We start from the raw sequence: 27910 nt of genomic DNA, 5'->3' as shown, positions 1-27910 counted from the left end.
AAGTGGCCACCTCAGGCACTTCTGTTTTTTTTTGTAGAGTTACCTAAATCTACTACCAGTTGTAAGGGCTGCACTGATGATTAGTTCCCTCTGTTCATTGCCAGGATGAACCTTTTGAAATCAATAGATGGTTGAGGGATGCATTTCTTCTACTGGAGATCATTTCCCCCCTGCATCCAACTGTAATAGCTGTTCTTTCTATGGACCCCAGTAAACTTCTGCTGGATATTCATCGACTTGTAGGGTTAAATGGATCTCAACAATGCTTTCCCCTGTACTCTTTCCTGTGGCAAAGTGGAACACATTAGGCTAACATTCAGGTAGAAATGCTGATTAACCATTTTTGACCCCAACTCGCTTTCATCTTAAAAGTAGATAGACAATTTACACCACAGCTGCTTACAACCCAACACTTCCAACAACTTTCTAGGATTTTGGGAGGCATAAAGTTACCAGTTATGAATTCAGAGATTGCTGCCATTATCACCAACCTTGAATACCATAATTTCAGTAGCACAATCACAGTCTCCCTTTGACCTTTAATTGCTTTAGGTTTGCTGGCCTGCTGCTTCTTCTTTGAGCTTTTGTCCGATCTGTACCAAGACTGATGGCATCTCCTCTGGACGCTGATCTATGCACGCTGGCTGGCTCTTTCAAGTCACACGTCAAGGTTGAATACGCCCCATGGGAGGGTCACTGTGGTTGATGCCACTCTTCGCTGTCTAGTCCTTGTCCAGATGGCAGTGGGGTGTGATATAGGGTGTCTACCAGCATACTGCGAGTGTGAATACTGCAGGGTGTAGATCTGGGACACCTGAATCTTAGATATCTCATTTAGTTTTGGTGAAATTGGATTTGTGACTGAACTATTGTATTTAGATGACAACAACCAATGCTGCTCTGATGAAGGGTCATCAAAACTCGAAGCATTAGCTTGCACTCTCTCCACGGATGCTGTTGTGATCTTCAGCATTGGTTGTTTCCAATACAGATTCCAGCATTTGCTGTAATTTTCTCCTACATGTTGTATTAAGATGCATATCCTGTATAGACGGGGATGCTTGCAGAATTGTTCTTCTGTTAATGGTCAAACAAACGTAGGCAATCATCGTTGCTGTGGTCCTATTCAGCAAATGTAATTCATTCTGGGGAAGGTTTATCAATCGGTTTGCAGTCAAGTACAATTTGTAAGTGATAGCCAGTCAAAACGCTGTGTTTTTCAACAGCCAGGAGACCTGGCGGTGTAGGATAACAACGCCACTTTCTGTTTGGCTCTTTAACTGTTATTCAATAACTAACTGGACCTTATGTTGGCGGATGTCAAAATGTCAGAAGGCATCCGGAATTAGGACAAAGTTGGTGGTGTTCCCGAGTTGTCTCTGTTTGCCGTCCAGTCTGCGAAGAACGTCACTGCTGCCTATAAATACCGCGGCGCCCCAACTCGCCAGAGTCTGTAAAGTTTAAAACCAGCAGCTTTGCAGCAATCTCCACATTTCTGCGCCGAACAGACAGAAACACCATGAGGAATCTTTGGGTCGATAGCACAGTCATATTTTATGTCCTGTGCATTGCATCTAAGGTGAGAGAAATTTTGTGCTCCTATTTTGCATGTTTGTACACACATAAGCAGGTACATTATTAGACGATGTGAGTTAGACTATTGTCCCATTTCAACAGTGAAGGAAATGCAAAAGGTTAACCTCGAGTAGATGGCAAAAGTTTGAATTTTTTCTGTGCTGGGGGCAATTCCACTGTAATGCATTTTTACAATAATATTGTAAGTGACTTCTCATGCAGCAGATATTTCTCTCTGGTTTACTGAATTGGTTTTAATTTAAAATGTTTATTTTCTTTTTGCTTGTGATTTACATCATCATTCATAATTATTCACGAGCAACACAATTTCCGGGATTGTGGAGGGAATAAGTTGTCTCCCCCCTCCCCCCCCCACCCCCCGTTCTCCCAACTCTCACTTTGAGATTAAGCACCATAATGGTAGTTTACTCACCTCACAAAGTGCAACATTGGCTCCAGTTGTTTTCCCCCACAGCTCTGTTCCTTTCAGTGGCCAAGCCACCTGCCTCCTCACCGATAACATTTTGATGGTTGCCTACTTCTCTTGCAGGTTGCTGCCCAGCTGTGCCCCTACCCCTGCCATTGTCCCCCGACTCTACCCCTCTGTGCCCCAGGAGTCCCTCTTGTTGTGGATGTTTGTGGTTGCTGCCGGGTTTGTGCCAAGCAGTTGGGAGAATATTGCACAGGGGTGGACGTGTGTGATCCTCATCAGCATCTGTTCTGTGATCAGACCATCAGCCTCTCTGGGACCAGAGGGATATGTACCTGTAAGTTTATTTATCAATGAATGGCCATCCTTAATTGTGCATACATTGGAAAGAACCACAAGATTTTATAAGAAGGCTTTCAGCCATCCAGAATTCTGTGGTCATTGCATTACCTTGTCCACTGTTTCTTATAACAGCTAGGTGTTAAAGCAAGAATACCATGTTAAGTTTTTCATGCTAAAACATTTCAAAAGCCTGTGACATTTTTATTTGGGTCAGATGTTTTCATGGTGGTATTAGCTGTTTAAGATCCACTATCAAACACAGTTTAGCCTTTTTAAATCATCCATTAAATTGATTTGGGCTACAAGTGATTATCTTCGTGGAGGAGGTCAGTCTCTTTGAATCAAAACAGCTCCAAGAGGACATTCCTGGCAATGGAAGATCAGAAACTGGCCAACTCTCTCTGACTGATTCGGTAATCTAATATTATGGGTGGAGGGGCAGGCAGCTGATGGATGGGTTGGAATGGGAAAGGCAGTCAGTGAAGAGGTTCAGTTCACTTTATGTTTTACTGGTGAGGTATAGAGTGCCTATTTAGGTAGAATAGGCATTGAAATAATGGGTCAGGGCTGTGTGGAGGTGGGGTTGGAGTTGATGGCTCTGGAAAACAGCAGAGAACTATGGCAGGGCAGCTCCCAGAAACATTGACAGAGTGCTTTACAGTGGGGAACATCCCATACCAAAGAGGTATGAGCCAATTCTGTAGGTTAAGAGCCCAAACTGGGGCATTTCTCAAAGGAAAGGGATTTCCCTGTTGGAAATGGAGTGGAGCTATGACTCTAGTTACATTTAGTGAGGAGTGGGATCTGGGTAGGTGTGCAGGGGACTTGGCAGGCAAAGCTACCATGTTGCCCTAAATACATCAATGCATATATAGGCCGGTCAGCCCACATTTGTACACTGACAGGTGATGGTCATATATCTTCTAAGCTACAACTTCCTAAATTGAGCAGAACTTGGCTCCCTAGAGGTTAGGACTCTGTTACAGCCAGTGAACATCTCAGCATTCACTGCTATTGAGCCTATCAGATCCAGGCCTTGTCGATAAGCCTCTAGGCAACACACTTGGGTTTTGTGACCTTTCGTGCAACACTGTGACTCTGAATGGCTTCTGCCTGTGCAGCAATGGATACAATGGTCTCCAGATGCTGTATCACAGCTGGCTCCACAAGTGGTCAGAGGATTGGCCATCACATTCATACTGGAAAGGATGGGCTTCAAGCTGCATGTGATGCGTTGTCCTATAGTGAAATTGGGCACTTCTTGAGCATCTTACTTTGTGTGTACAAAGTTAAAAATCACACAACGCCAGGTTATAGTCCAACAGGTTTTTTTTGGAAGCACTAGCTTTTGGAGCGCCGCTCCTTCATCAGGTGGTTGTGGAGGACACAATTGTAAGGCACAGAATTTATAGCAAACATTTACAGTGTGATGTAACTGAAATTATACATGGAAAAATACCTTGATTGTCTGTTGAGTCTGTCATCTGTTTGAATACCACAATAGTTTCACTTCTTTCATGTATAAATCACAAAAGCTTTTTTTAAAAGTTGCATTCTCAGGTTGGCTGTAACAATTGGTGTTAGCTAGACAAGATGTTGAAGGTGTTAGCCCCCTGTGTTCTCTGTCTATGCCATGATGTTTAGATTGATTCTAATCTAAAAAGTGAGATAACAGAGTTTTACATGAATTCATGCAGTTTTTGAGCAAAGTACAATGTAACTCTGCAAGTACAAATTCACCCCACAAAATATATGTGTGCATGTGAGTCTTTGTGTCCGTTTGTGTGTATGTCTGTCTGGGTGCATAGACAGAGAACACAGGGGGCTAAGACCTTCAACATATTGTCTAGCTAACTCCAATTGTTACAGCTAACCTGACAATGCAACTTATAAAAAAGGTTTTGTGATTTACACATGAAAGAAGTGAAACTATCATGGTATTCGAACAGATGACAGACTCAACAGACAATCAAGGTACTTTTCAATGTATAATTTCAGTTCTGTCACATTGTAAATTTTTACTATAAATTCTGTGTCTTACAATTGTGTCCTCCACAATCACCTGGTGAAGGAGTGGCGCTCCAAAAGCTAGTATGCTTCCAATTAAACCTGTTGGACTATAACCTGGTGTTTGTGATTTTTAATTTTGTACACCCCAGTCCAACATCGGCATCTCCAAATCAGGATTACTTTGTGTGCTCATCCATTTTCCTCTGTATGCCACTCCATCATGGGCTTTATCTGAGTACTATGCAACAGAGTTCATCTGCTCCCTTGCCCTCCAAGGAGATGGCAGTGGAGTCTCCATTAGCCACCTGGCTTCAGCCAACTTGTAACTTCTGACACAAGCTCTTTACTAGCCTCTCATGTAATTCTTCTATCTGAGCTGGTGGATGTAATATAAGCAAAGATCAACTCATATGTTTAGTGCAGTTGTTAGTCCTCCTCCTGGGGCTGCTGTGATTAGCCAGGCAGCAACTCCTGTACATCCAAAAGCATAAAATCATAACAGAGGGTTGGAATGAGGGGAGTGAGAGGTCCTTGGTCATACCAGCTGCTGCTGAAAAGTCATGCCATTATAGAAGAATGTGAGTGAGATAGGAGTGGAGGTGACGCATAAAACAACAACATAGCACCATTCTGAATGCTTTTGGGCTTTTCACACTGGTTAGAAAAAGGGCAGCAAATTGTTGGATGACCTTAAGTTTATAGAAGATAAAGAAAGAAAGCCTTGCATAAAATATATATATATAGAGAGAGAGAGGTTCAAGACTAGTGGGTGTCTCAAAGTCCATGAAACACTTTTGAGTGTAGTCACTGTTGTTATGTAGGAACTCTGGCAGCCAATGAGTAATTAGATTCCCTACAGAATGGAAACAGGCCATTTGGCACTCCACACTGACCCTTCAAAGAGTAATCCACCCAGACCCATTCCCCTACCCTATATTTGCCCAACTAAAGCACCTAACACTATAGGCAATTTAGCATGGCCAATTCACCTGACCTGCACATCTTTGGATTGTGGGAGGAAACCCACACAGACAAGGGGAAAATGTGTAAACTCCACACAGACAGTCGCCCAGGGCAGGAATTGAACCCAGGTCCCAGGCACTGTGAGGCAGCAGTGCTAACCACTGAGCCACGGTACCATCCTAATGTGTTAAGGACCAGATAATCTGATTTTGGGATATTTGATTTCAGGATAAATATGGACAAGACTCTTGAGATATCTTTTCAAAATAATGCTGTGGATATTTCATGTCCAACTAAGAGGCCAGAATGGGTCTTAGTTTTGCTGTCTTATCAGGAAATGGCACAGCACTTCTACCCTTACAGCACTCCCTTGTTCCTGTAACAGCCTTGATGTTTCTGCTCAAGTCCTCCAGTGGTTCTTGGACCCACAACCTTCAAAGTCAGTGTATACTCAGATACCACTGACAGAGGGTAATATATAGATCTGCCCGCACTAGTGCATTAGAATAGTCTATTGTGGAGGTTTCATGAATAGGTGAGGTGGGACAGAGAGTAGTTGGGCAATGTTAGATACAAAATTATAGCTTTTGTGATGATATGGATATGTGATTACAATCTCATCTCTGAGGTTAAATGTGACACAATGTTGCAAAAAGCCTGACTTAGGTCCAATCAGTTGTTATGATTGGATCAGCACAACTACTGCTCCACATGTGTGAAACTCAAGGGATGAAGACATGCTTGGCCACCATTTGTTCCTTGTCTGCTCCCTTGCATTTGATGCCATCTTGTCCTGAAAGAGTGAGGGAAGAATATCAGTGATTGAGGTAATTGTTAGAAAGCTGTAGGTATTTGGAAGCAGTGAGATTTAGATGAGGCTGATACCATTAAAAGGTTTATAAGTTATAGTAACTATTGTCAAGTTTCGATCCTGAGTTGGAGAGACTGTTGATGGGCGACTGGATGCTATGATACATTGAGCAGAATGAGAGATTGATACAATGGCACGTAGGAGACGCTATGAGAAAACATATTAATTTATCTTGACAATTCACATTAGCTCATTGAGCTTGCTCTGGCACTGCTGCCACATTCTCAATGCCAGATATTTTGCATTGACCTCTCTAATCACTTACTCATATTTCTTCATAGGGCAGCATTGAGGGTCTTTTGGCTCCCTGTGAAAATGTAACATAACTCCTCCAGGACTAAGGCCTTTGGTGATGCTTATATGAACTCTGTCTCTTCACCAGTGTTTGATTTCCTTTCCCTCCAGTTGCAATTGTGCCAACCAGCAGCAGCATCTTTTATTTAATGCAGCTTTCCTTTAAAAGAGACAAATTGCTTTTAGGCGCTGGAGGCTAGTTGGCATTGTGTGCATGTTTGGAATTCTGCAAGGCTATTCTGTTGTGCTTGCGGCAGCCACCAGCAAAAACAAATACGGTGAAAGTGAGGTGGCAGCTGCTGCAACAGAAACAAATATGGGCCGATTTCAAACTGTGACCAGTCCCCTTTCACAGCATGAAAATGAACCTGAATGAACTTTTTTTTTAGATTAGATCATATTCCTTACGGTGTGGAAACAGGCCCTTCAGCCCGACTAGTCCACACCGACCCTCCGAAGAGTAACCCACCTAGTCCCATTTCCCTCTGACTAATGCACCTAACACTATGGGCAATTTAGCATGGCAATTCCCCTAACCTGCACATCTTTGCATTGTGGGAGGAAACCAGAGCACCCGGAGGAAAGCCACGCAGACCCGGGGAGAACATGCAAACTCCACACGGAGAGTTGTCCGAGAATGGAATTGAACCTGGGACCCTGGTGCTGTGAGGCAGCAGTGTTAACCACTGAGCCACCGTGCCACCCATAAACTAGATTTCAACTCTTTATGTATTTGTTTAATTTTGGATTATCGTCATATGTTCTGTTTTGTGACTTAATCCACCACAATCTTCACTGTATCTCCTGTCTGACTCAGCTGAACATAAACATTTATGAGTTCACATGCAATTTAATCCAATGCTAGATTTTGCAATGTCCAACATCAGCCTCCAGACTCTCTCTAGTGATTAATTTTTATCAGTCTTTTATTTCATTTAGAAGCATACTTAATTAAATTATTGTGATCTGTATTCTCAAAGAATCTTGGTGTTTATTTTTGAAGCAGCAGACCACATGTCAAGGTTTATTTTTTTTTGTTCGTATTGGTATTTCATCTGGAATTTCCATTATCACCATGAATATTGGAATACTACAACTTTTATTCATAAATTTAAGAGGAATTGTTTGTTGTTTCATTGTCAGTAAACTTCTTTTAGCTGGCTTCTTCACAGTAATCCAACACAATGCTTTTGTGTTCTCTAATACACAGCAACATAGTTCAAAATATCAACAGAACACTATTAATTTATTTGCTACAATTTTTAATCAAATACATCAACACATGACAACACTTTATAAAAGTAACTTAGAGTCATAGAGTCATAGAAACATACAACATGGAAACAGACCCGTTGTTCCAACTCGCCCACGCCGACAGCTACCCCAATCCAATCTAGTTCCACCTGCCAGCACCCTGTCCATATCCCTCCAAACCCTTCCTATTCATATACCCACCCAGATGCTTTTTAAATGTTGCAATTTTACCAGCCTCCACCACATCCTCTGGCAGCTCATTCCATGCACACACTACCTTCTGTGTGAAAAAGTTGCCCCTTAGGTCCCTTTTATATCTTTCCCCTCTCACCCTAAACCTATGCCCTCTAGTTTGGACTCCCCAACCCCAGGAAAAAGACGTTGTCTATTTATCCTGTCTATGCCCCTCATGATTTTATAAATCTCTATAAGGTCACCCCTCAGCCTCCGACGGTCCAGGGAAAACAGCCACAACCAATTCAGCCTCTCCCTATACCTCAAATCCTCCAACCCTGGAAACATCCTTGTAAATTTTTCTGAACCCTTTCAAGTTTCACATCTTTCTGATAGGAAGGAGGCCAGAATTGCACGCAATATTCAAAAAGTCACCTAACCAATGTCCTGTACAGCCGCAACATGACCTCCCAACTCCTGTACTCAATATGACCAATAAAGGAAAGCATACCAAACGCCTTCTTCACTATCTTATCTACCTGCGAATCTACTTTCAAGGAGCTCTGAACCTGCACTTCAAGGTCTCTTTGTTCAGCAACACTCCCTAAGACCTTACCATTATGTGTACAAGTCCTGCTAGGATTTATTTTCCCAAAATGCAGCACCTTGCATTTATTTAAATTAAACTCCACCTGCCACTTCTTAGCCCATTGGCCCATCTGACCAAGATCCCATTGCAATCAGAGGTAATCTTCTTTGCTGTCCACTACACCTCCAATTTTGGTGTCATCTGCAAATTTACTAACTGTACCTTTTATCCAAATAATTTATATAAATGACAAAAAGTAGTGGACCCAGCACCAATCCTTGTGGTATTTCACTGGTCACAAGTCTCTAGTCTGAAAATCAACCCTCCATCACCACCCTCTGTCTTCAACCTTTGAGCCAGTTCTGTATCCAAATGGCTGGTTCTCCATGAGATCTAACCTTGCTAACCATTCTCCCATGGGGAACCTAGTTGAATGCCTTACTGAAGTCCATTAAGATTATGTCCACCGCTCTGCTGTCGTGAATTCTCTTTGTTACTTCTTCAAAAAACTCAATAAGTTTATGAGACATCATTTCCCACACAAAGCCATGTTGACTATCCCTAATCAATCCTTGCCTTTCCAAATACATGTACATCCTGTCTCTCAGGATTCCCTCCAACAATCTGTCTCTAAGGATTCCCTCCAACACCACAGACATCAGACTCACTGGTTTAAAGTTCCCTGGCTGGTCCTTACTGCCCTTCTTAAAACAGTGGCACCACGTTGGCCAACCTCCAGTCTTCTGGCACCTCACCTGTGACTATCAATGATACTAATATCTCAGCAAGGGGCCCAGCAATCACTTCCCTAGCTTCCAATAGAGTTCCAGGGTACACCTGATCTAGTCCTGGGAATTTATCCACTTTTTTGTGTTTCAAGACATCCAGCACTTCTTCCTCTGTAATATGGACATTTTTCAAGATGTCACCATCTATTTCCCTACATTCTGTATCTTCCATGTCCTTTTCTACAGTAAACTTTGCTGCAAAATACCCAATTAATATCTCTCCATCTCCTGCGGCTCCACCCAAAGGCCGCCTTGCTGATCTTTGAGGGGCCCTTTGCTCTCCCTAGTTACCCTTTTGTCCTTAACGTATCTGTAAACATCCTTTGGATTCTCCTTAACCCTATTTGCCAAAACTATCTCATGAACCCTTTTTGCCCTCCTGATTTCCCTCTTAAGTATACTCCTACTGCCTTTATACTCTTGTAAGGATTCACTCGATCTATCCTGTGTATACCTGACATTTGCTTCCTTCTTTTTCTTAACCAAACCCTCAATTTCTTGGATTTACCTTGTGTCTTTAAGTTAGTGAAACATCCCATGGCACTTGTTTGTTTATCAATCAAATTTTACACCAAACTATGTATTTTAAGGTAGATATCCAAAGTATTTGTCAAAAGGTAAGTTTAAAGGAGCATCTTTGAGGAAGAAGGGAGGATGAGAGAATGACAATGGTAATCTAAGAAAGAAAGGGGGATGAGAGAATGACAATGGTAATCTAAGGGACCATCACCCATGCTTGTTAAGTAGGTTGAAATTCCCAGGAATACTGAAAAGTGCTATCAAAATGCAAACTATATCTGTGTGGTACAAAAGCATTATGATTATGCACAATGTTGAATTATCTGTGTGTACTTCTCCACCCAAATCTACAGGCATTCAAGTGATAAATAAGGATTTTGGTGTTGGAATTGCTTGTGGTCAATGGAAGACAAATGATTTGCTTCTTTTAGAAAGCTTACAGCTGTCCAGAGAATCTTTGTGTACTTTTGAGCAGCAATTTACAGTCATAACGACAAAGCACATAGTGCCCTCTACAGGAGATGTGGGCCTGTAAACAAGGCATCCATAGCATCTTCTCAGCCAAACAAATTAAAAGATCCTCACTCTGATATACAGTGCTGAAAATGTGTTGCTGGAAAAGCGCAGCAGGTCAGGCAGCATCCAGGGAACAGGAGAATCGACGTTTCGGGCATAAGCCCTTCTTCAGGAAGAAGGGCTTATGCCCGAAACGTCGATTCTCCTGTCATTCCTGAAGAAGGGCTTATGCCCGAAACGTCAATTCTCCTGTTCCCTGGATGCTGCCTGACCTGCTGCGCTTTTCCAGCAACACATTTTCAGCTCTGATCTTCAGCATCTGCAGACCTCACTTTCTCCTCCTGACATACAGTGACCAATTTTAATTTATTCAAAATCACCTACTTGTAAATTGATGATGTTGGACTTTGAGTTTAAACCAGGACATATAGGTTAGAATATTTAATTAATGTAAAATAATCCAAAGAAAGCATACTTAAGAGTGAGAAAGGTAGGATTGCGAGAGAGATAAAAAGACAGATAAAAGAAGTAAACTGAACTGTTAAGCTTGTCTATTCCTCTAAAATCTCCAAAATTAATTAGGATTTAAAGGAATAAGATTCCACACTTCTCAAAATAAAATTTCAACACTATAAAGGTTTTGTTCATAATTACTTAGCAGATTGCTAAAAAATGTGCACTTTGATAAAGAAGCCATGCCTTCTTCTGTACCCATACTTAACTAATGACTGCTTAGTAAATACTGCAGATGTCCCTTGTATTATTTTAATGCTATTTGTTGGAAAGGTAACATTATATGAATCTTCTGGAGGAGCAGGGAAAACCAGACACCAATTTCCAGATTTTTGCATTTCATTGCACATGTGCAGGTGTTTATTTACTCTGAAATACCTTGGGAATACTAACAGCCTCTTGTGTTGCAAATTTCAATCCAAATTTTGTAAACAAATGGCAAGACATAGGAGAGCCCTGATTTCTGCAGTAAAAAAAACTTTTGACTGTATCAATGCCCAGCATTTTCAAAGATTAAATTTCCAGCAAACACATTAAAAGAAGTTACTGTCTGAGTTGGTCTGTTCCTCCAGAGGATGCATGTTAATTGTACTTCACCGGGAGGTCTGCTGGAATGCTCTGCATTAGGTACCCATGAGATCCTCACCAGATTCTGAATACAAGACATGTTTTTGCTCATTGAGTGTAAATTAAAAGTTAATGACATGACAAACAACCTCCAAGGCATTCAAATCCAAATTCCATAAAATGTTTTCTTTCAACTTTTTCCAGAATCGTTTTCTTTCACTTGCAATCCAATTATTTCACTTTCAGTGTATGGTTTGACAATTGATCAAAAATTCTGGCATTCACTTACTGTTTTAGCCTCTTGCATTGAACTATGGTCTATTGAGTATTTGGCAATCTGGATGATAAGCTACTCAGTGTTTGTTTTCGTCACACAACTTGGTGGTTTTCAGTTGGGAGCACTGTTTTGACTTCCCAATCTAAAAATCTCTTCAAGTTTTGTTGACAAGTTTAAGTGTTGTGAACATCATTAGTAACCACAAATTCCTTGCAGTTATTATAATTTAAATTAATGAAATGACATAGACTATATGGTATTGTATTTTTTAATATATTAAACTATATTATGGTTATGTATAAATGTGATTTGAATTACGAGCATTTTTAAATTGTGTCTAGCACTTGAAGCTGGAACATGTGAATTCAATGGGGTGATCTATAAGGATGGTGATGTATTCCAGCCCAGCTGTAAATATCACTGTTGGTGCTCGGATGGAGGAATTGGTTGCATCCCACGCTGTAGTGAAGACGTTCGTCTGCAGGGTCCAGACTGCCTTTACCCAAAACGTGTTGAAATCCCAGGGGAATGCTGTCCTCGTTGGATATGTGAGAAACAAGACAATGGTATCTTTGGCGATGCTTTGGCAGGTAATTATTTGGGATTCTTTGGCAACAAATATCTTTGGATTTTGCACCAATTATTAGGAACTGTGGAAGCTAGTTATACAGATTGATTTGGTTGGCAGATCAAATGATCAGTATAGGTATTCTTGATGTACTTGATGCTGCTTAGTACTCATCAGTGCAGCAAGCTAAATTTAGCTAGTTCGGTATGTCACATAAACATCTCTATAACATTAAATAATTAGATTGTTATGACACAGGGACGGTTCATCAAATTAAATTGACCTCACTATCATTGGATTCACAACGTAATGAAATTAAGGTATTCATTGGCCCTCAAAATTGCACCATTATTCCTACACCGACTTTAAGAAGAACAGATTGCAGATACATATAACTTATACAGAAATTACCAATTTATTATTCGTAATGTGACTTTAGCATGGCAAAGCTAAACAACAAAGTAATCTACTTAATGTCTATGATTTAATCTACTTTATCTATGTGTGTGAGTGGGGGTTACAATCAAACAGACACAGTTAAGGGATAAATTTAAAAGAAAACAATTAAGAGCTGTAACTGGCCAGTTTGACAACCATTTCAACGATGGGTATGAAGCCTTTAATTCAGGCACATCAGATTGTATTTTGCTTGAATTCCAATGTCACTATTTAATGTAAACAGCCACCCGAATGCTTCAAGGAAAATTGACTTATTTCTTATAAAGTGAGATTCTTTTTACAGAAAATTGAATAATTCTTTAACTGAATATAAAACTAGAGAGATAGTAAAACTCAAACACAGCTTCCCAATCCAGCAGCTTCCACTCAGCCTTTTCCCCAAAACACCCAGTCAAAACCAATTCAATGATTGGTTTATCTTTCCTTTTGTAACTTTTGCATTGATTTATCAGCCCTCTCTGATTAATCAATGCAACATCCAACATGCTGCCAGTCTTTGAATATAACACATCCTGGTATTGCAATGATTGCCTTGCTCTTAGAACAATAATTAACCTGAAATTATCTTTCCAGGCCAGTTCCCATATACACACATCAGTTTGCTTGTTCTTTCTTTTTTTTTTCACAAAAAGCTGCTGTTCAAAATTCAAAGTTCTAATTCTTAACTTCAGCTGACAGTTCCAAATCAAAAATAAGAGAAAAAAAAGGTGATGGTCTCAGCAAAATGTATACTCTTGGATGACAGGCATTTATCCTTACTGTGTTGGTTGACTGAATTATCTGTAATAATCTATGTAATTTAACAATGTGGCTGGAAAGGCAAATGCCCATGTATACTTACAATGAAAATGTTAGCTGTTTCTTTGGTTATTCAATATTTAATTGATGACCCCTCCATATAGTACAAACACTATAAAAACAACCTTCACTTCTTAGGCCAAAAAGAAATAAACAATGTGGGCAGTTTCACATTTAGATAAAAATCAGGATTAAAGTCAAGGAGGAAGTATTCGGAAGTGTGCACTAACACTTAGTTAATGTTTTTAAAGGAGAAATTGGAAGAGCAGATGCTGAGGTATAGTGATTTAAAGAAACAAATTGGAGTATTCAGTCTCCAAACAAGCAAAGAGGGAACTAATGCATTGAGAAACACAATGTTTTAGAGGAAGAATTGGGGTTGGGGAATGGGAATGTAAGGCAGGAACAAGTTACAGAAATAAATAAGTAGGCAGATGATTTCACCTTGAAGCAGCATGTTAATATGGAAGATGAGAGCATAGAGGACAAATTCCTTGAGGATTTGAGGCAATGATTCAAGGGCAGGAAAAGAAGCCATTGCTAGGGATGGACAGGCTATGATCAGATAAGTGGAACTGAGAAATTAGCAGTACTTTGGGAAATCAAAACCATGTGTTGAAACCAATGGATACCAAATAGCTTGTAAAACAGAAGTCTTGATAATTAATCAAAGCTTTTGAAGTTGGTGACACAGACTTCTGTTTACAAACCCTATCAGTAGCATCCCCAGAGGTAACCATATATGCTAGGTCCGACAGCAGATTGCTCTCCATGCTGGAATGGAACTGTTGAACTGTCTTGGAAATGCTCCCGTGACTGTTGGCAGGCCCTCCTATAATGTTGACAACTCCTAATTCAGGTCAAGGAGTACTCTTCAGTAGGATGATCCTCTGGATTTGGCAACTTGATCGTCTTCACCGGGGACCTGCCTTGGCCTCTGCAAAATGAGGCCCTGAGCTGCTCTTTCAAGTGTCTCCTGAAAAAGCATTTGATAAAATGCACATTACAGACTTGTGAGCAAATTTAGAGGTCTTGAATAAAAGGAACAGCAGCAACATAGATATGAAATTTGCTGTATGATAGATAACCAGAAGTGGCTGATTAATGGTTGTTTATGGAGCTAGATGAAGGATTATAGTGGAGTTAGGTTTTAGGGCCGTTGCTCTTTTTGCTATATGTATTAATGCTCTGGAATTTGGTGAATAGGACACAGCTTCAAAGTTTGCAGAAAGCATGCAATTTGGAAGTATTGTGAACTGCGAAGTGGATAATATTTAATTTCAAAGGATGTAGCCTAGTGGAAAGGACAGAGAAGTGGCAAATGAAATTTAATGTAGAGAAGTATGAAATGGTTCATTTTAAGAAAACAGAGGCAATATAAAATAAAAGTATAATTCTAAAAGCGTTGCAAGAGCAGAGGTACCTGGTGTATCTTGAACATAAATCATTAAAGGTGGAGAGAGTGATTAGTAAAGCACACAACATCTGGACTTTATCAATTGAACTTTGAACACAAAAGCAGGAATTTTTGTTAAACCTGTAAAAAAAATATTGGTTTGGCTGCAGTTGGAGTATTATGTCCAGGACAAAAGTGAAGGCATTCGGGAAGTTGCAGAAAGATTCATGAAAATGAGGATGAGGAACTTTGGTTACATAGATTGACTGGAGAGGCTGTTCAGTATGGAGAAGAAGACTGTGAGGGAATTTTAAAAATATATTTGTAAATGGGTGTCAACAGCATTTATTGAGATAAACATTGGTGGAAGGATTGAGAACAGAGGGTACAGATAATTGGTAATTGGCAAAGAAGGAATGGCACCATCAGGAAAAGATTTTTCACACAGCAAGTAGTTAGGATTAGGAATGCACTGGCTGAGAATATGGTTCAAACAGGTTCATTGAAGGTATTCAAAAAGGAATTTTATTATAACCTGAAAAGAAAGAATGTGTAGTGCTATGTAGAGAAGGTAGGGCAGTGGCTCAAGTGAATTATTCTTTCAGGAAGATAGGACAGGCATGACGACCTTCTTTTGTGCTGTAGCCATTCTAACATTTAATTACCATTATATGTAAATCATCCTGTGCATCCACTGGGTACTCCTCAATCCCAATTGAAATGTCAATCTCTGAGTAGATGTATGAGAGATTTGAGACAGTGCTTCTTTAAGAGGCACTTCCTCTGCCAATCTGCAGCTTCTTGTTGATAGAATGAAGGGCTAATTGAGACAGGGAGAACAACAAGGGTTTCTGTGGGTTTAATAGTTCCCAAAGTTGTTGAGAATGTTCGGTATTGAAGTGCCACACAGTTTACATTCAGGATTGTGTGAGAAAAGCAAGTGATAGTATTAGGAAAGGCAGATTTTTTTGTTGACTTGCCTCCATCAATATTTTCAGCAACTCACTTGCCCAATTCCAGGGGGTGTATCTTTGCATCTTACTTAGTATGTGCCCAGATGCAGATGATCCTTTCTCAAATTTTATTCATCACACATGTGCTTTTGCAAAGAGTTGAAGAACATTTTTTTTAACTTGCTATTCAGCTATTTAGGGCTTTTTATCTTTTATTCTGAGAGTGAATAGGAAGGCAGAAAAACTGATTTGTAAACTTTAAGCAAATAGCTACAGTAAGAAATTATAACATGAATTGATAGCCTTCAAGTTATGAATTCAGGAATGCTCGTCATAACTGCTGTAAGGACATATGCAGAAGGTAAATGGCACTTATAAGGATGCAGCTGGAGTCTTGAGCTGCTGTGATTGGAGGAACATTAGTCAGAGTGAAGGGAGGGAAAAGCAGTCAATGTATGTGAAGAGGGATGAATAAATGGGTAGGTTAGGATGGCCAAACATAAAGCATGACACTCCATCAGCTGAGACTGGTGTTAGAGGGAAACAATTGAATTATAGATTATTTAATATAACATTTGTTGTCGGGAAATTGCTAGAATCTATAATTAACCACAGGGTAACCTGAACATCTTAAAATGTTTCAGCTAATTGGACACAATGGATTTTTGAAGGATAGTCCATCCCTGAAAATTCCTGGCTAAAGTAGTGGACAGACAAGAAAGATTTTATCCCTTCTTGAGGTTTGGCCATCAATGGCAAGGCAAGCATTTGCTACCTATTCCTAATTTTCCTTGTGAACATGATGGCAGTGGTTTAGCAGCACGATTTGCAGGCTGCTCAGCTCAGGTGCCTGGTGCTCATCTACCCCAATCATTTTTTACTTTCTTTTTCTTTCTCTGCATTTTCTTAATGTTTACATTTAATATCTTACCTTTTTTAACTTCTTCGGATGAAGGCATCTTCTCCCGGTATGAGCCCAGTGAAGAGGAGCCTTCCAGTCCCAGAGGGACTGTCTCGGCCTGGTTTGGCAAGTCTAGTCCTGGCATGGTCATCTCTTTGGCAGCAGCTTCTGGGTATTCCTACATTCATCATCTTAATCGACTTTTCCTGAAGTGAAATTGACCTGAGATGAACTGTCTTAACATTTTGCTTATTTTCTATGACTTCTGTCATTAATACAGGTGATGTGGTTTGGTGACTTACAAAACTTTTTACGGGAGTGAGTAAGTTGCTTGATCAACACCCCATCCATCTCACAGTGAATGTTTAACCATTAAACATTCACTGTGTCCCATCTTGATAACAGCAACTCATCAAATGCACCTTCGACAGCACCTTTCAATCTTTCATGCTCTGTAAGTGCTCGAGAACTCTACCGCCTAAGAATTTTACCCCACCTCCACACACCTCCCCACACCCGCGGAGTTATACAGCAGGCTGACTTGGAAATATCAGGGTCACTGGAATCAAAACGTCAACTCTGCTTTCTCTCTAAGTGCTGCTAGACCTACCAAATTTTTCCAGCAAAATCTGTTTTTGTTTCTAGTTTCCAGCATCCACAGTTCTTTGTTTTATTTTACTGTTTCTTTTTCGTTGTTGTGCTAAAGTCCCAGAACTGTCTCCCTAACATTCATTACAATGCAGTAGTTCAAAAAAAGCAGTGTGCTGTTGCCTTCCCAAGTGCAATTAGGGATGCATACAAAGAAGAACAAAGAACAATACAGTGCAGGAACAGGTCCTTTGGCCTCCAAGCTTGTACTGTCACATTTTGCCCTTCCATTCTAAAGCAGGATCCATATCCCTCTATTCCCATCCTATTTGTGTATTTGTCAAGGTGTATTTTGAATGCTGCTATTGTATCTGCCCCCACCACCTCCTCTGGCAGCACGTTCCACGCACTCACCACCCTTTGTGTGAAAAACTTGCCTCTTAATCGCTTTTAAACTCCTCCCACACCTTGAATCTGTGTTACCTAGTAATTGATCCCTCCACCTTTGAAAAAAGCCTCATACTTCCCATTCTACTCATTGTCAATCACAATCATTTAAACTTGTATCAGATTCCCCCTCAACCTCGTGTTCCAGTGAAAACAAACCCAGTCTATCTAACCTTTCTTCTTAGCTAAAATCCCCCATACTAGGAACATCCTGGTAAACCTTTTCTGTATCCTCACCAATGCATCCACATCTTTCTGGTAGTGTGGTGAACAGAACTGTAAGCAATATTCCAAATGTGTCCTAACTAAAGTTCTGTAAAGCAGGAGCATAACATGGCTATCATTATACTTAACATTCCAATGAAGGTAAGCATGCCACAGACCTTTGTTACTACCTTATCTACCTGTGCTGCCACCTTCAGTGATCTGTGGACCTGCATACCCAGATCCCTCTGCATATCAATACTCCTAAGAATTCTGCCATTCACTGTATAATTTCCACCTATACTTGACCTTCCAAAATGCATCATGTTACATTTGTCCGATTAAACACCATCTGCTGTTTTTCTGCCCATGCCCCCAACTGATCTATATTCTGCTATATTCTCTGGCAATCCTCCTCACTATCCGCAACTCCACCAAGCTTTGTATTATCCACAACGTTACTAATTAGACCATGCACGTTTTTCTCCATATCATTTAACCAGATCACAAACAGCACTGATCCCTGTGGAACACTACTAGTCACAATCCTCCATTCCGAAAAGCATCCTTCTACCACTACCCTCTGTCTCCTATGACTAAGCTAGTTCTGTATCCATCTTGCCAACTCACCCCGATGCCATGTGACATTACCTGATAATAAATGATGACCACCAACCATGAATGAATTATTTTAAGAATTCCTAATGTTAAGATTTCCCAACTGCATTTGTTGATTTATTTCCTACAATGGTAACATAATTGCTTTATAAAGAATTAGACCTAAATATGCAATATTCTTATTTTTGACAGCCTATGTAAACATATGAGTTGTCAGTTCATTTTTATGACTAACTTTGAAATAAATAAGACTATTGCTTATTTTATCTTCAGCATACAGATCGGAGGTATTGTATGGAAGATATGTTTCCAATGTACCTTACAACTGCCCAGAGCAAAGCAGTGAGTGGAGTGCTTGTTCCAGGAGCTGTGGGATAGGAGTGTCTACCCGAATTTCCAACAAGAATGACCGTTGTATTTTGGAGACACAAAGCCAGCTTTGTATTGTGAGACCATGCCAACATGACTATGCAAATGAAGCTCACATGGTGAATAATAGTTTTTTTTAAAACCAGTTAGTAACAATGTTATTCATAAAGCTCATTGTTATAATATTATGGACAGGGATGAGAACCAGATGGGACTTATTTATTGTCCTCTTCTCTCTGCAAGAAGAACATTAATTTTAAATAGGTTACAATTTTAAAAATTGTAGCAAATTGTCTTAAGTATAAATCAGGAGGATTATTATACACAAACACTTGCATACAACACACACATGCACTCACACTTGAAAGAAAATAGCAAAGATAAAGAGCTTTGTAACTAGAAATAAACTAAAAGCAAAAGCTATTAATTATTGTGAATCTGAGTCTATTGAGGGTTCCTTCGTTCAGGTGTAAAGTTGAGGCATGCCCAGATGGCGGAAGGCAGAATGTTGCAAAATTCCTTTAAAAGTTAGAGATGATGCAACAGATTGAAGTAACAGGGTTTGTCTATGGTTTGTAGACCATCCTCTTTTAAGTGAATACAAAGATTTTCCAGGAGAACCTAGCCCAGAGGCTGGCTTAGCTACCAGTCCAGAGAGCTGTTTGCTGTTTCAGATCCGATATTAAAAGCAGACTAAGCCAAGTGTCCAGAAAAAAACAGCTATAAAGCTTTTCAAAGAAAAGTTTTGGTCACATGATATGGTCCATGAATGAGTCAGTTTGTCGAACAAATCAAATTCTTTATCTTTGGTCAAATCCATTGTTCACTTTCAAAGTGAGATGAAGCTGTTGGCATTTTTGCAGATATGAGTGTTGTGAGTCTAAGCTTGCTTTGTCTCACTATGTCTACAGGATCCATGCAATTAATAGGTGAGAAATTACACCAAGGATGTGTAATGATGGTTTCAAGTTTCTAAGGCTGTAACCAACTTGAAAGTAATATGATCTGTGGTGACCATTTAAGTCTAACTAAGTCCACTTTTAAAAATAATGAGAAATATACTTTATAGTCATTTGGTAATTTAAAACTTGAGTGCTTCTGCAAAGTGATACATTTTTCACTTCGCAAGAATACCAATTCAAAAGAATAATCAAAGTTGATACTATGTGAGAGAAGAGTGCTAATTGGTTCCAAGTGGTTTGCTATGAAAAGTATACCAATTAATGACGATTAACTGTTAACTGTTAGGCTCTGTTTAAATTTTAAACCAGGTGGCTTCACTCTGGTAAGGACATTGTTCTGCAAAATGAATGATCAAATGGCTTCCTTTACTGAGAGAGAACAGTTACAATATGTTTACACGTTCTTTCCAAAGCCCTGTGATTAATATATGTAGCTTCCAGTACGCAGAAGAGCACGACAATACAAGTCCAACTGATGATCCTAAATTAGTTTTCATAAGAAGTTCTGGCACACTCAGGATCATCCAACAAATATTGTCAAATTGAAAAATCATATATATTTTGGATACTGTGTTACAAATTTCACAAGTGCAGATTGGTACGGTCAGTATCTTACTTTTTGAATACAGTTGAAGAGATATTCATTGATACATTCTCCCAGTCTTTGGAATATATGGTCTACATATCTGGCAACACACTGGTATTGCAGATATGCAGCATATCACTTCAGTTGTGTGAGCATGAAAAGCATTGAGTCATCTCTGATAGCCCTGTTTCCAATTGCAGACCTTAAAGCCAATGGCCTGAATTTTACATCAAAAATAATGGTGAGGTTATCAGAGCTTGGAAACTGGACACTTAAATTTAGGAATCAGGAACTTGTTGTCTGAGTTGCTTTACTCTACCAGAAGCAATGCTGTTACAGCATCTGGCTGTGAAACTTGACATGGAAATACCTGGGAGGCCACAGAATTGGGATATTTATATCATGGATATGCTTAAAATGCCAAAGAAATCAATTGAAGTTCAAGAGAATTTTTAGGGATACGATAGATTTTAATTGATGACAAATAATCTCTCATGAATTGAGGATAAATTTTTACAAGTGCAAAGTTTAGTTTTTAATTTTTTAATCATTAACTTCAAAAAAGTTTTCTTTTGTCTCTTTTATGTCTATCTCAATTTGATGTTCTACTCCTTTTTATTATTTCCCATTCTACACCTGATTTGATATTGAATTGATTATTCTGATGTGCACTCCCCAGTTATGACTCAGTAAAGATTCTTCAGTCTGATTAATTAAGGACCTATTTTGTTGCTTGGTCTCATTGCAGGAGTAGCAGATCCTCTGTAGAGGCTATGTGTTGTTTTGGATCTCTAATACTTGCAGGTTCCTGCAGTGACAGACATTTTTTTTAATATGACATCTATGAAGTAATGGAACAGCCCAACACATTTCAAAAAGCAATAAAAAGCAAAATTAGACACTGATCCCTGTATGGTGACAAGATACCCAAAAGCTTGGTCAAAGAAGCAAGATTTAAGGAGCATCCTAAAGGAAGAAAGATAAAGAATGAATCAGGCAGGGTAAGGAAGGGCATTCCAGAGCCCAGGATCTAAGTGGCTAAAGACACAACCACCAAAATCTGGGATAGTGAAGAGGTTGGCATTAGCTGAGTGTGGATTTCTCAGACAGTTATGGGACTAGAAAAAGAATTAGTGAGGTGCAGGACCATGGATGGATTTAAAAACATGAATGAAAATTTAAAAATTGAACCATTATTAATTTGGGAACCAATGGAGCTCAGCGAGTTTAGGGGTGATGGGAACAAGGTTTTAGAAGGTATAAAGTTTCCAGAGGGTAGAATGTAGGAGATCCTACAGACATTTATTTGATTTGTTACTATTGGTAACAAAGGGATGAATGAGAATTTCAGCAGCAGATAAGCTGATGCTGACACTAAGTCAGGCAGTGTTACCATGATAGAAATAGATGGCCTTAGAAATAGTGTGTGAACCTGAAGGTTAAGTAGGAAAATAAGGTTAGAAACAGATGCCAGAGGACTGGGAAGCCTACAAAGCCCAACAGAGGACAACGAAGAAAGAAATAAGGAGGGAGAATATTAAAAATGAGGGTAAGCCAGCCAGTAATATGAGGAAAGAATGCAAGAGTTTCAATAGATATATAAAGGGCAGAAAAGAGGCAAAAGTAGACATTGGGCCACTGGAAAATGATGCTGGAGAAGGAGTAATGGGGAACAAAGAAATGGCTGAGGAGCTGAATAAGTACTTCGCGTCTGTCTTCATGGTGGAAGGCATGAGTAATATCCTAAAAGTTCAAGCGAGTGAGGGGGCAGAGATGAGTATGGTGGCCATCACCAAGCAGAAGGTGCTAGAAAAACTAAAAAGGTCTGAAAGTGGATAAATCACCTAGAATAGATAGGCTACACCCCAGAGTTCTGAAGGAGATAGCTGAAGAGATAGTGAAGGATTTAGTAGTGATCTTTCAGGTATCACTAGATTCAGGGAGGATCCTGGAGGACTGGAAAATTGCTAATGTAACCCCCGTTTAAGAAGGGAGCAAGGCAAAAGACAGGAAATTATAGGCCGATTAGCCTGATCTCAGTCATTGGTAAGATCCTGGAATCCATTGTGAAGGATGGAATCTCTGACTACTTAGAAATACATCGTAAATTAGAGCAAAGTCAGCATTGTTTCATCAAGGCGAGGTCATGCCTGACAAATCTGTAAGAATTCTTTGAGGAGGTAATGAGCAGGTTAGACCAATGATAGCCAATGGATGTTATCTATCTGGACTTCCAGAAGGCCTTTGATAAGGTGCCACACAGGAGACTGCTGAGACTGCTCATGGTGTTAGAGGCAAGGTACTAGCGTGGATTGAAGATTGGCTGTCTGGCAGAAGGCAGAGAATGGGGACAAAAGGGTCCTTCTCAGGATGGAAGCCAGTGACTAGTTATGTTCCACAAGGGTCAGTGTTGGGACCACAACTTTTCATTTTATACATTGGAGGTATAATAGACAAAATTGGAGGTGTAGTGGACAGTGAAGTAGGTTACCTCAGAGTGCAACGGGATCTTGATCAAATGGGACAATAGGCTGAGGAGTCACAGATGGAGTTTAATTTCGATAAATGTGAGGTGCTGCATTTTGGAAAGGCAAATCAGGTTAGGACTTATACACTTAATGGTGAGGACTTGTGGAGTGTTGCTAAACAAAGAGACCTTGGAGTGCAGGTTCATACTTCCATGAAAATGGAGTCGCAGGTAGATCGGATAGTGAAGAAGGCATTGGTATGCTTTCCTTTATTGGGAGGATATTGGTTAGGCCACTTTTGGATTATTGTATGTAATTCTGGTCTCCCTCCTATAGGAAGGATATTGTGAAACTTGAAAGGGTTCAGAAAAGATTTATAAAGATGTTGCCAGGGTTGAAGAGTTTGAACAATAAGGAGAGGCTGAATAAGCTGGGGCTGCTTTCCCCTGGAGCATCAGAGGCTGAGGGGAGAACTTATAGAAGTTTGTAAAACCATGAGGGACATGGATAGGATAAACAGACAAGGTCTATTCCTTGGGTGAGGGTGCCCAGAACCAGAGGCACTGGTTTAGGATGAGAGGGGAAAGATTTAAAAGGGACCTAAGGGGCAACCTTTTCATGCAAAGGGTGAAATGAGCTGCCAGAGTAAGTGGTAGAGACTGGGACAATGACAACATTTAAAAAGACATCTGGATGGGTGTAAGAATAGGAAAGTTTTAGAAGGATATGGGCCAAGTACTGGCAAATGGGATGAGATTATTTTAGGATATCTAGTTGGCATGGATGAGTTGGACTTAAGGGTCTGTTTCTATGCTGCACACCTCTATGACTCCACGACTCTATTGAGGAGGCAGAGAGGCTGCAGAAAGATTTAGACAGGTTAGGACAACGGGCAAAGAAGTGGCAGATGAAATACAATGTGGGAAAATATGAGCTTATGCACTTTGGCAGGAAGAATAGAGGCATGGACTATTTTCTAAATGGGGAGAAAATTCAGAAATCTGAAGTGCAAAGGGACTTGGGAGTCTTAGTCAAGGTTTCTCATAAGGTAAACTTGCAGGTTGAGTCAGTAGTTAGGAAGACTATTGTTGTCATTCATCTTAAGACGACCAGAACACAAAAGCAGGGATATACTTCTGAGGCTTTTTAAGGCTCTGGTCAGACCACATTTAGAGTATTGTGAGCAATTTTGGGTCCCATATCTCAGGAGGGATGTATTGGTCCTGGAGCGGGTCCAGAAAGGTTCACGAGAATGATCCCAGGAATGAAAGGCTTAACATATGAGGAACGTTTAAGGACTCTGGGACTATACTCGATGGAGTTTAGAAGGATGGGGGGGGGGGATCTGATTGAAACTTACAGAATACAGACCGGCCTGGACAGAGTGGAAGTTGGGAAGATGTTTCCATTGACAGGAGAGATGCGAACTTGAGGGCACAGCCGAAGAGTAAAGGGAAAAACCTTTAGAACAAAGATAAGGAGATACTGGTTTAGCCAGAGAGTGGTGAATCTGTGGAATTCATTGCCACAGAAGGCTGTGGAAGCCAGGTCATTGAGTGTATTTAAAAAAAGATAGGTAAGTTCTTGATTGCCAGGGGGAAATCAAAGGTTACGGGTAGTAAATGGGAAAATGGGGTTGAGAAAAGCTATCATCCATGATTGAATGGCAGAGGAGACTCGATGGGCCAAATAGCCTAATTTCTACTCCTATGCCTTATGGTCTTATAAATCCTCCGACTATTGTCATGGAGTGGAATGCAGATGTTAGGTAGGGAACAGAGCTTGATTATATTTAATTGGAGGCAATTACTGCTCAGCCAGCACTGAATGTGTGGTAAGCAGTGTGATAATTTAACAATAATGCAGATGTTGAGAGAGGTAGTGGTGAAGTAGGATTGGGTATGGTTATTGTATATGTGAAAACTAATGCTCTGCCTTTAGTTACTGTTGCCGAGAGGTAAGATACAAAAGTACAGCCCAGTATAGATCCTTGGGGACAATTGAGACTGTACCATAAGAAAGGGAAACAAAGCCATTACAAGAGATACTCTGCAGTTAGATTGATAACATTGAAAGTGGAAGTTCCATTGCAAACCTCCAGAAAATCAGTAAATGTAATGAATCACTCTGTAATGCTTTTCATTTGTTGCTGACCATAAAATCAAGATCTGTAAAGCAGTCGGACTGTTTTTGTAAAGCTTTGGATTGTCTTTTCCGATGCTTCGCCTTGTAGAATGTGCTGTCATGTATGAACATGAAGGAGTAAGGTCAATTATAGTGATAATTTTATTCTATTGCCATTGCAAAAATTACTTATTTTGCACAGTATAATTTAGCAACAAATCACAATTCAGATATATTTTCTAGCTGCATCATTGCTTATTGTTGTATTCAGTTTATATAATACAACATATCTTTATTTCAGAGAAGGAAGATTTGCAGGCCAACAACAAGGGCACCTCATCCAATTCAATTTGAATACAACAATTGTATAAGTGTTAAGGCTTACAGACCCAGATACTGTGGCTTATGCTCTGACAGACGTTGCTGCACTCCACATAAAACTAGAACAGAGCTGCTGGAGTTCAGATGCAATCATGGGAGGATTGTAAAACAGCAAATGATGTTCATTATTTCCTGTGTTTGTCATTATAACTGCTCCCATGCTTACAACTAAAGTGTAACTCACTAGAATACTGCAACAATGAGAGCAGATTATTTCCATACAAGATTTTCCTGTGTAAAATAAAGTGTTGCTATATTGAAGAGTTAAAACATTTAGAAGAGACCTTTGGCTAGTGAATTACTTCTGTTTAAGAATATTCTGTGCATTCCTTTAATATTGAGTTTCCAGCACTAGTTAACATAATCTCACAGTAAAATAAAAATGGATAAAGTGAACATTTTCACTTACCACACATCAGCCACTAATTGCTTTGCAGAAATATTTAATTTTTTTGCCACTATATTTTGAGGCTGAACTGCTTAACATTGCAGTAATGCATGGAGAACCTTCATGAAAATGTTGGATGTTCAACTGACAACCTTAATAAGACCTGTTGAGGATGGTTAAGTCCTCACCCTAATATTCACTTGTTGGGCTATAAGCGTCCTCGACAGGATGACACTGGGCTGCACTGATTGCACAATGTAGGAGATTGCAGGAACACTGCTCATACCTTTCATTTAGCAGAATGCAGGTGTAAGCACTACGAAGCATGATAATAAGAGTAAGACACATCTGCTGCAGCATAATTGAAGATTAGACTATTTATCTCAACTTAATCAACAGCAATACAATAGTTTGTTACAGTTTTAATTAAAAATGAATACCACTTGCATGACTGTATACCAGAGGTGTAAGAGGATATATACTCTAAGCATTTGTGCTCGGGAGATGTATATTTTTATTGTAAATTTCTGTATATAACAGGACATGTTATCATCAAATATTTTTCTATAGTAATTAATGAAGTAACTAGCCATTGTAACAATGTACCTAACAAATGGTATGGAATGATTATGTCTGTGAATAAAGTGATGTGTAATCATTTATCTACTTAATTTCATCATTTTGCATAGAATCATTCTGAGTAACCAGTTCTAAATTTTCTTAACTTCCATCACTTCCAAATGAGTATTTATTTCTTTAATTTTTCTCAATGATTGGTAAATGTCTAATGATCTTCTCCAATTCCTGGACTTTACAAGACTGCATACTGACTTTTGACATCCACATATTAATTGTTAAACAGAGATATCAAGAAGTTGCTGTCAAAATTGGCTTGCCGTCATAGTGGCTGGTCAAAAGACATGGCATTGAAATACATGGAAGAGCAAAACTGTGAGATAGTTATGTGACAAATACGCACTAAACTAGAGAAAGTTATGGTTTTCCATTCAAATGCAATTTTTTTATTTTAACAACGGGATAATTCTTAATTACTGGGGCTGAACAGTTTCTTCTAAGCAAGTCTCAGTAAATATCCTTCAATATGATTGTCTGAGGACACACACAGCAGCTCGGTCTGTTTCCACTCATTCTCCATCTCCTGTAAAGGTTCTCAAAATGTTTTGATTCTAATTGAATGATAGAATCATAGAAACCTTACAGCACAGAGGAAAGCCATTCAGCCTATCAAGACTGGACTGGTTCTGTTACTGAGTGCCAATCTTTTGCATTTTTATTCATATCCCTGCACTTAATTTCTACCCAAATAATTATCCATTACCCTCTTGAGCGTCTCAATTGAACCTGCCTCCATATTTCCAGGCAGTGCATTCCATACCCTAACTCCTCTCTGAGTAAAAACGTTTTTTCTCAAATTAACCTTACTCGTTTGCAGATCACTTTAAATCTATACAGTATTATTCTTTTTCCTTTACGGGCAGGCACAGCTTCTCCCTATCCACTCTATCCAACTACACATTACTTTGAAAAGCCCTATCAAATCTCCTCTCCACCTTCTTTCCAAGGAGAACAGTCGCAACCTTTTCAATCTATCCTCATAACTGAAGTTTCTCATTCATCAAACCATTCTTGTAAATCACTTCCGTAGTGTCTCCAATGCTATTCACATCTTTCCTATAATGTGGTACCCACAACTATACATGGTTCTCCAGTTGGGTTATTGCAAAAGTTCAACATCACACTCTTCCTTTTACACTCTATGCCCCTATTAATAACGCATAGATAACTGCCTCCTCCACCTATCTTGCCAACGTCAATTACCTTTAGAATTATAACCTTATTTTGTATTGTCTTTCAGTGTTCTGCTAAGAAAGTGCATCACCTCACACTTCTTTGCATTCAATCTCATCAAAATTTTCTGCCTTCACCCTGTCTTCCACAATGGTCAGTTCAATAGAGTTTAGGTCCATGCACATACCCTGCAGACACTTAATATTCTA

At 39.6% G+C, this 27910-nt stretch overlaps 1 protein-coding gene across 1 annotated transcript; it reads left to right on the top strand.

Annotated features, from left to right (window-relative positions):
• The first annotated feature begins 1227 nt into the window (after positions 1-1227).
• On the top strand, positions 1228-26552 carry LOC122560089 (CCN family member 3-like). The gene is made up of 5 exons (XM_043710315.2): positions 1228-1579; positions 2126-2342; positions 12024-12272; positions 18888-19102; positions 25425-26552. Exons 1-5 carry the CDS (start codon positions 1520-1522, stop codon positions 25674-25676), a joined length of 993 nt encoding a protein of 330 aa, XP_043566250.2. The 5' UTR covers positions 1228-1519; the 3' UTR covers positions 25677-26552.
• The last annotated feature ends 1358 nt before the right edge of the window (positions 26553-27910 follow it).

Source organism: Chiloscyllium plagiosum, unplaced genomic scaffold, assembly GCF_037043375.1.
Source record: "Chiloscyllium plagiosum isolate Xiang-an unplaced genomic scaffold, Cpla_swu_hap1 HiC_scaffold_15, whole genome shotgun sequence".
Taxonomy (NCBI): Eukaryota; Metazoa; Chordata; class Chondrichthyes; order Orectolobiformes; family Hemiscylliidae; genus Chiloscyllium; species Chiloscyllium plagiosum.
Note: the sequence above shows the minus strand (reverse complement) of the source record. Positions and strands in the feature narration are given on the sequence as shown.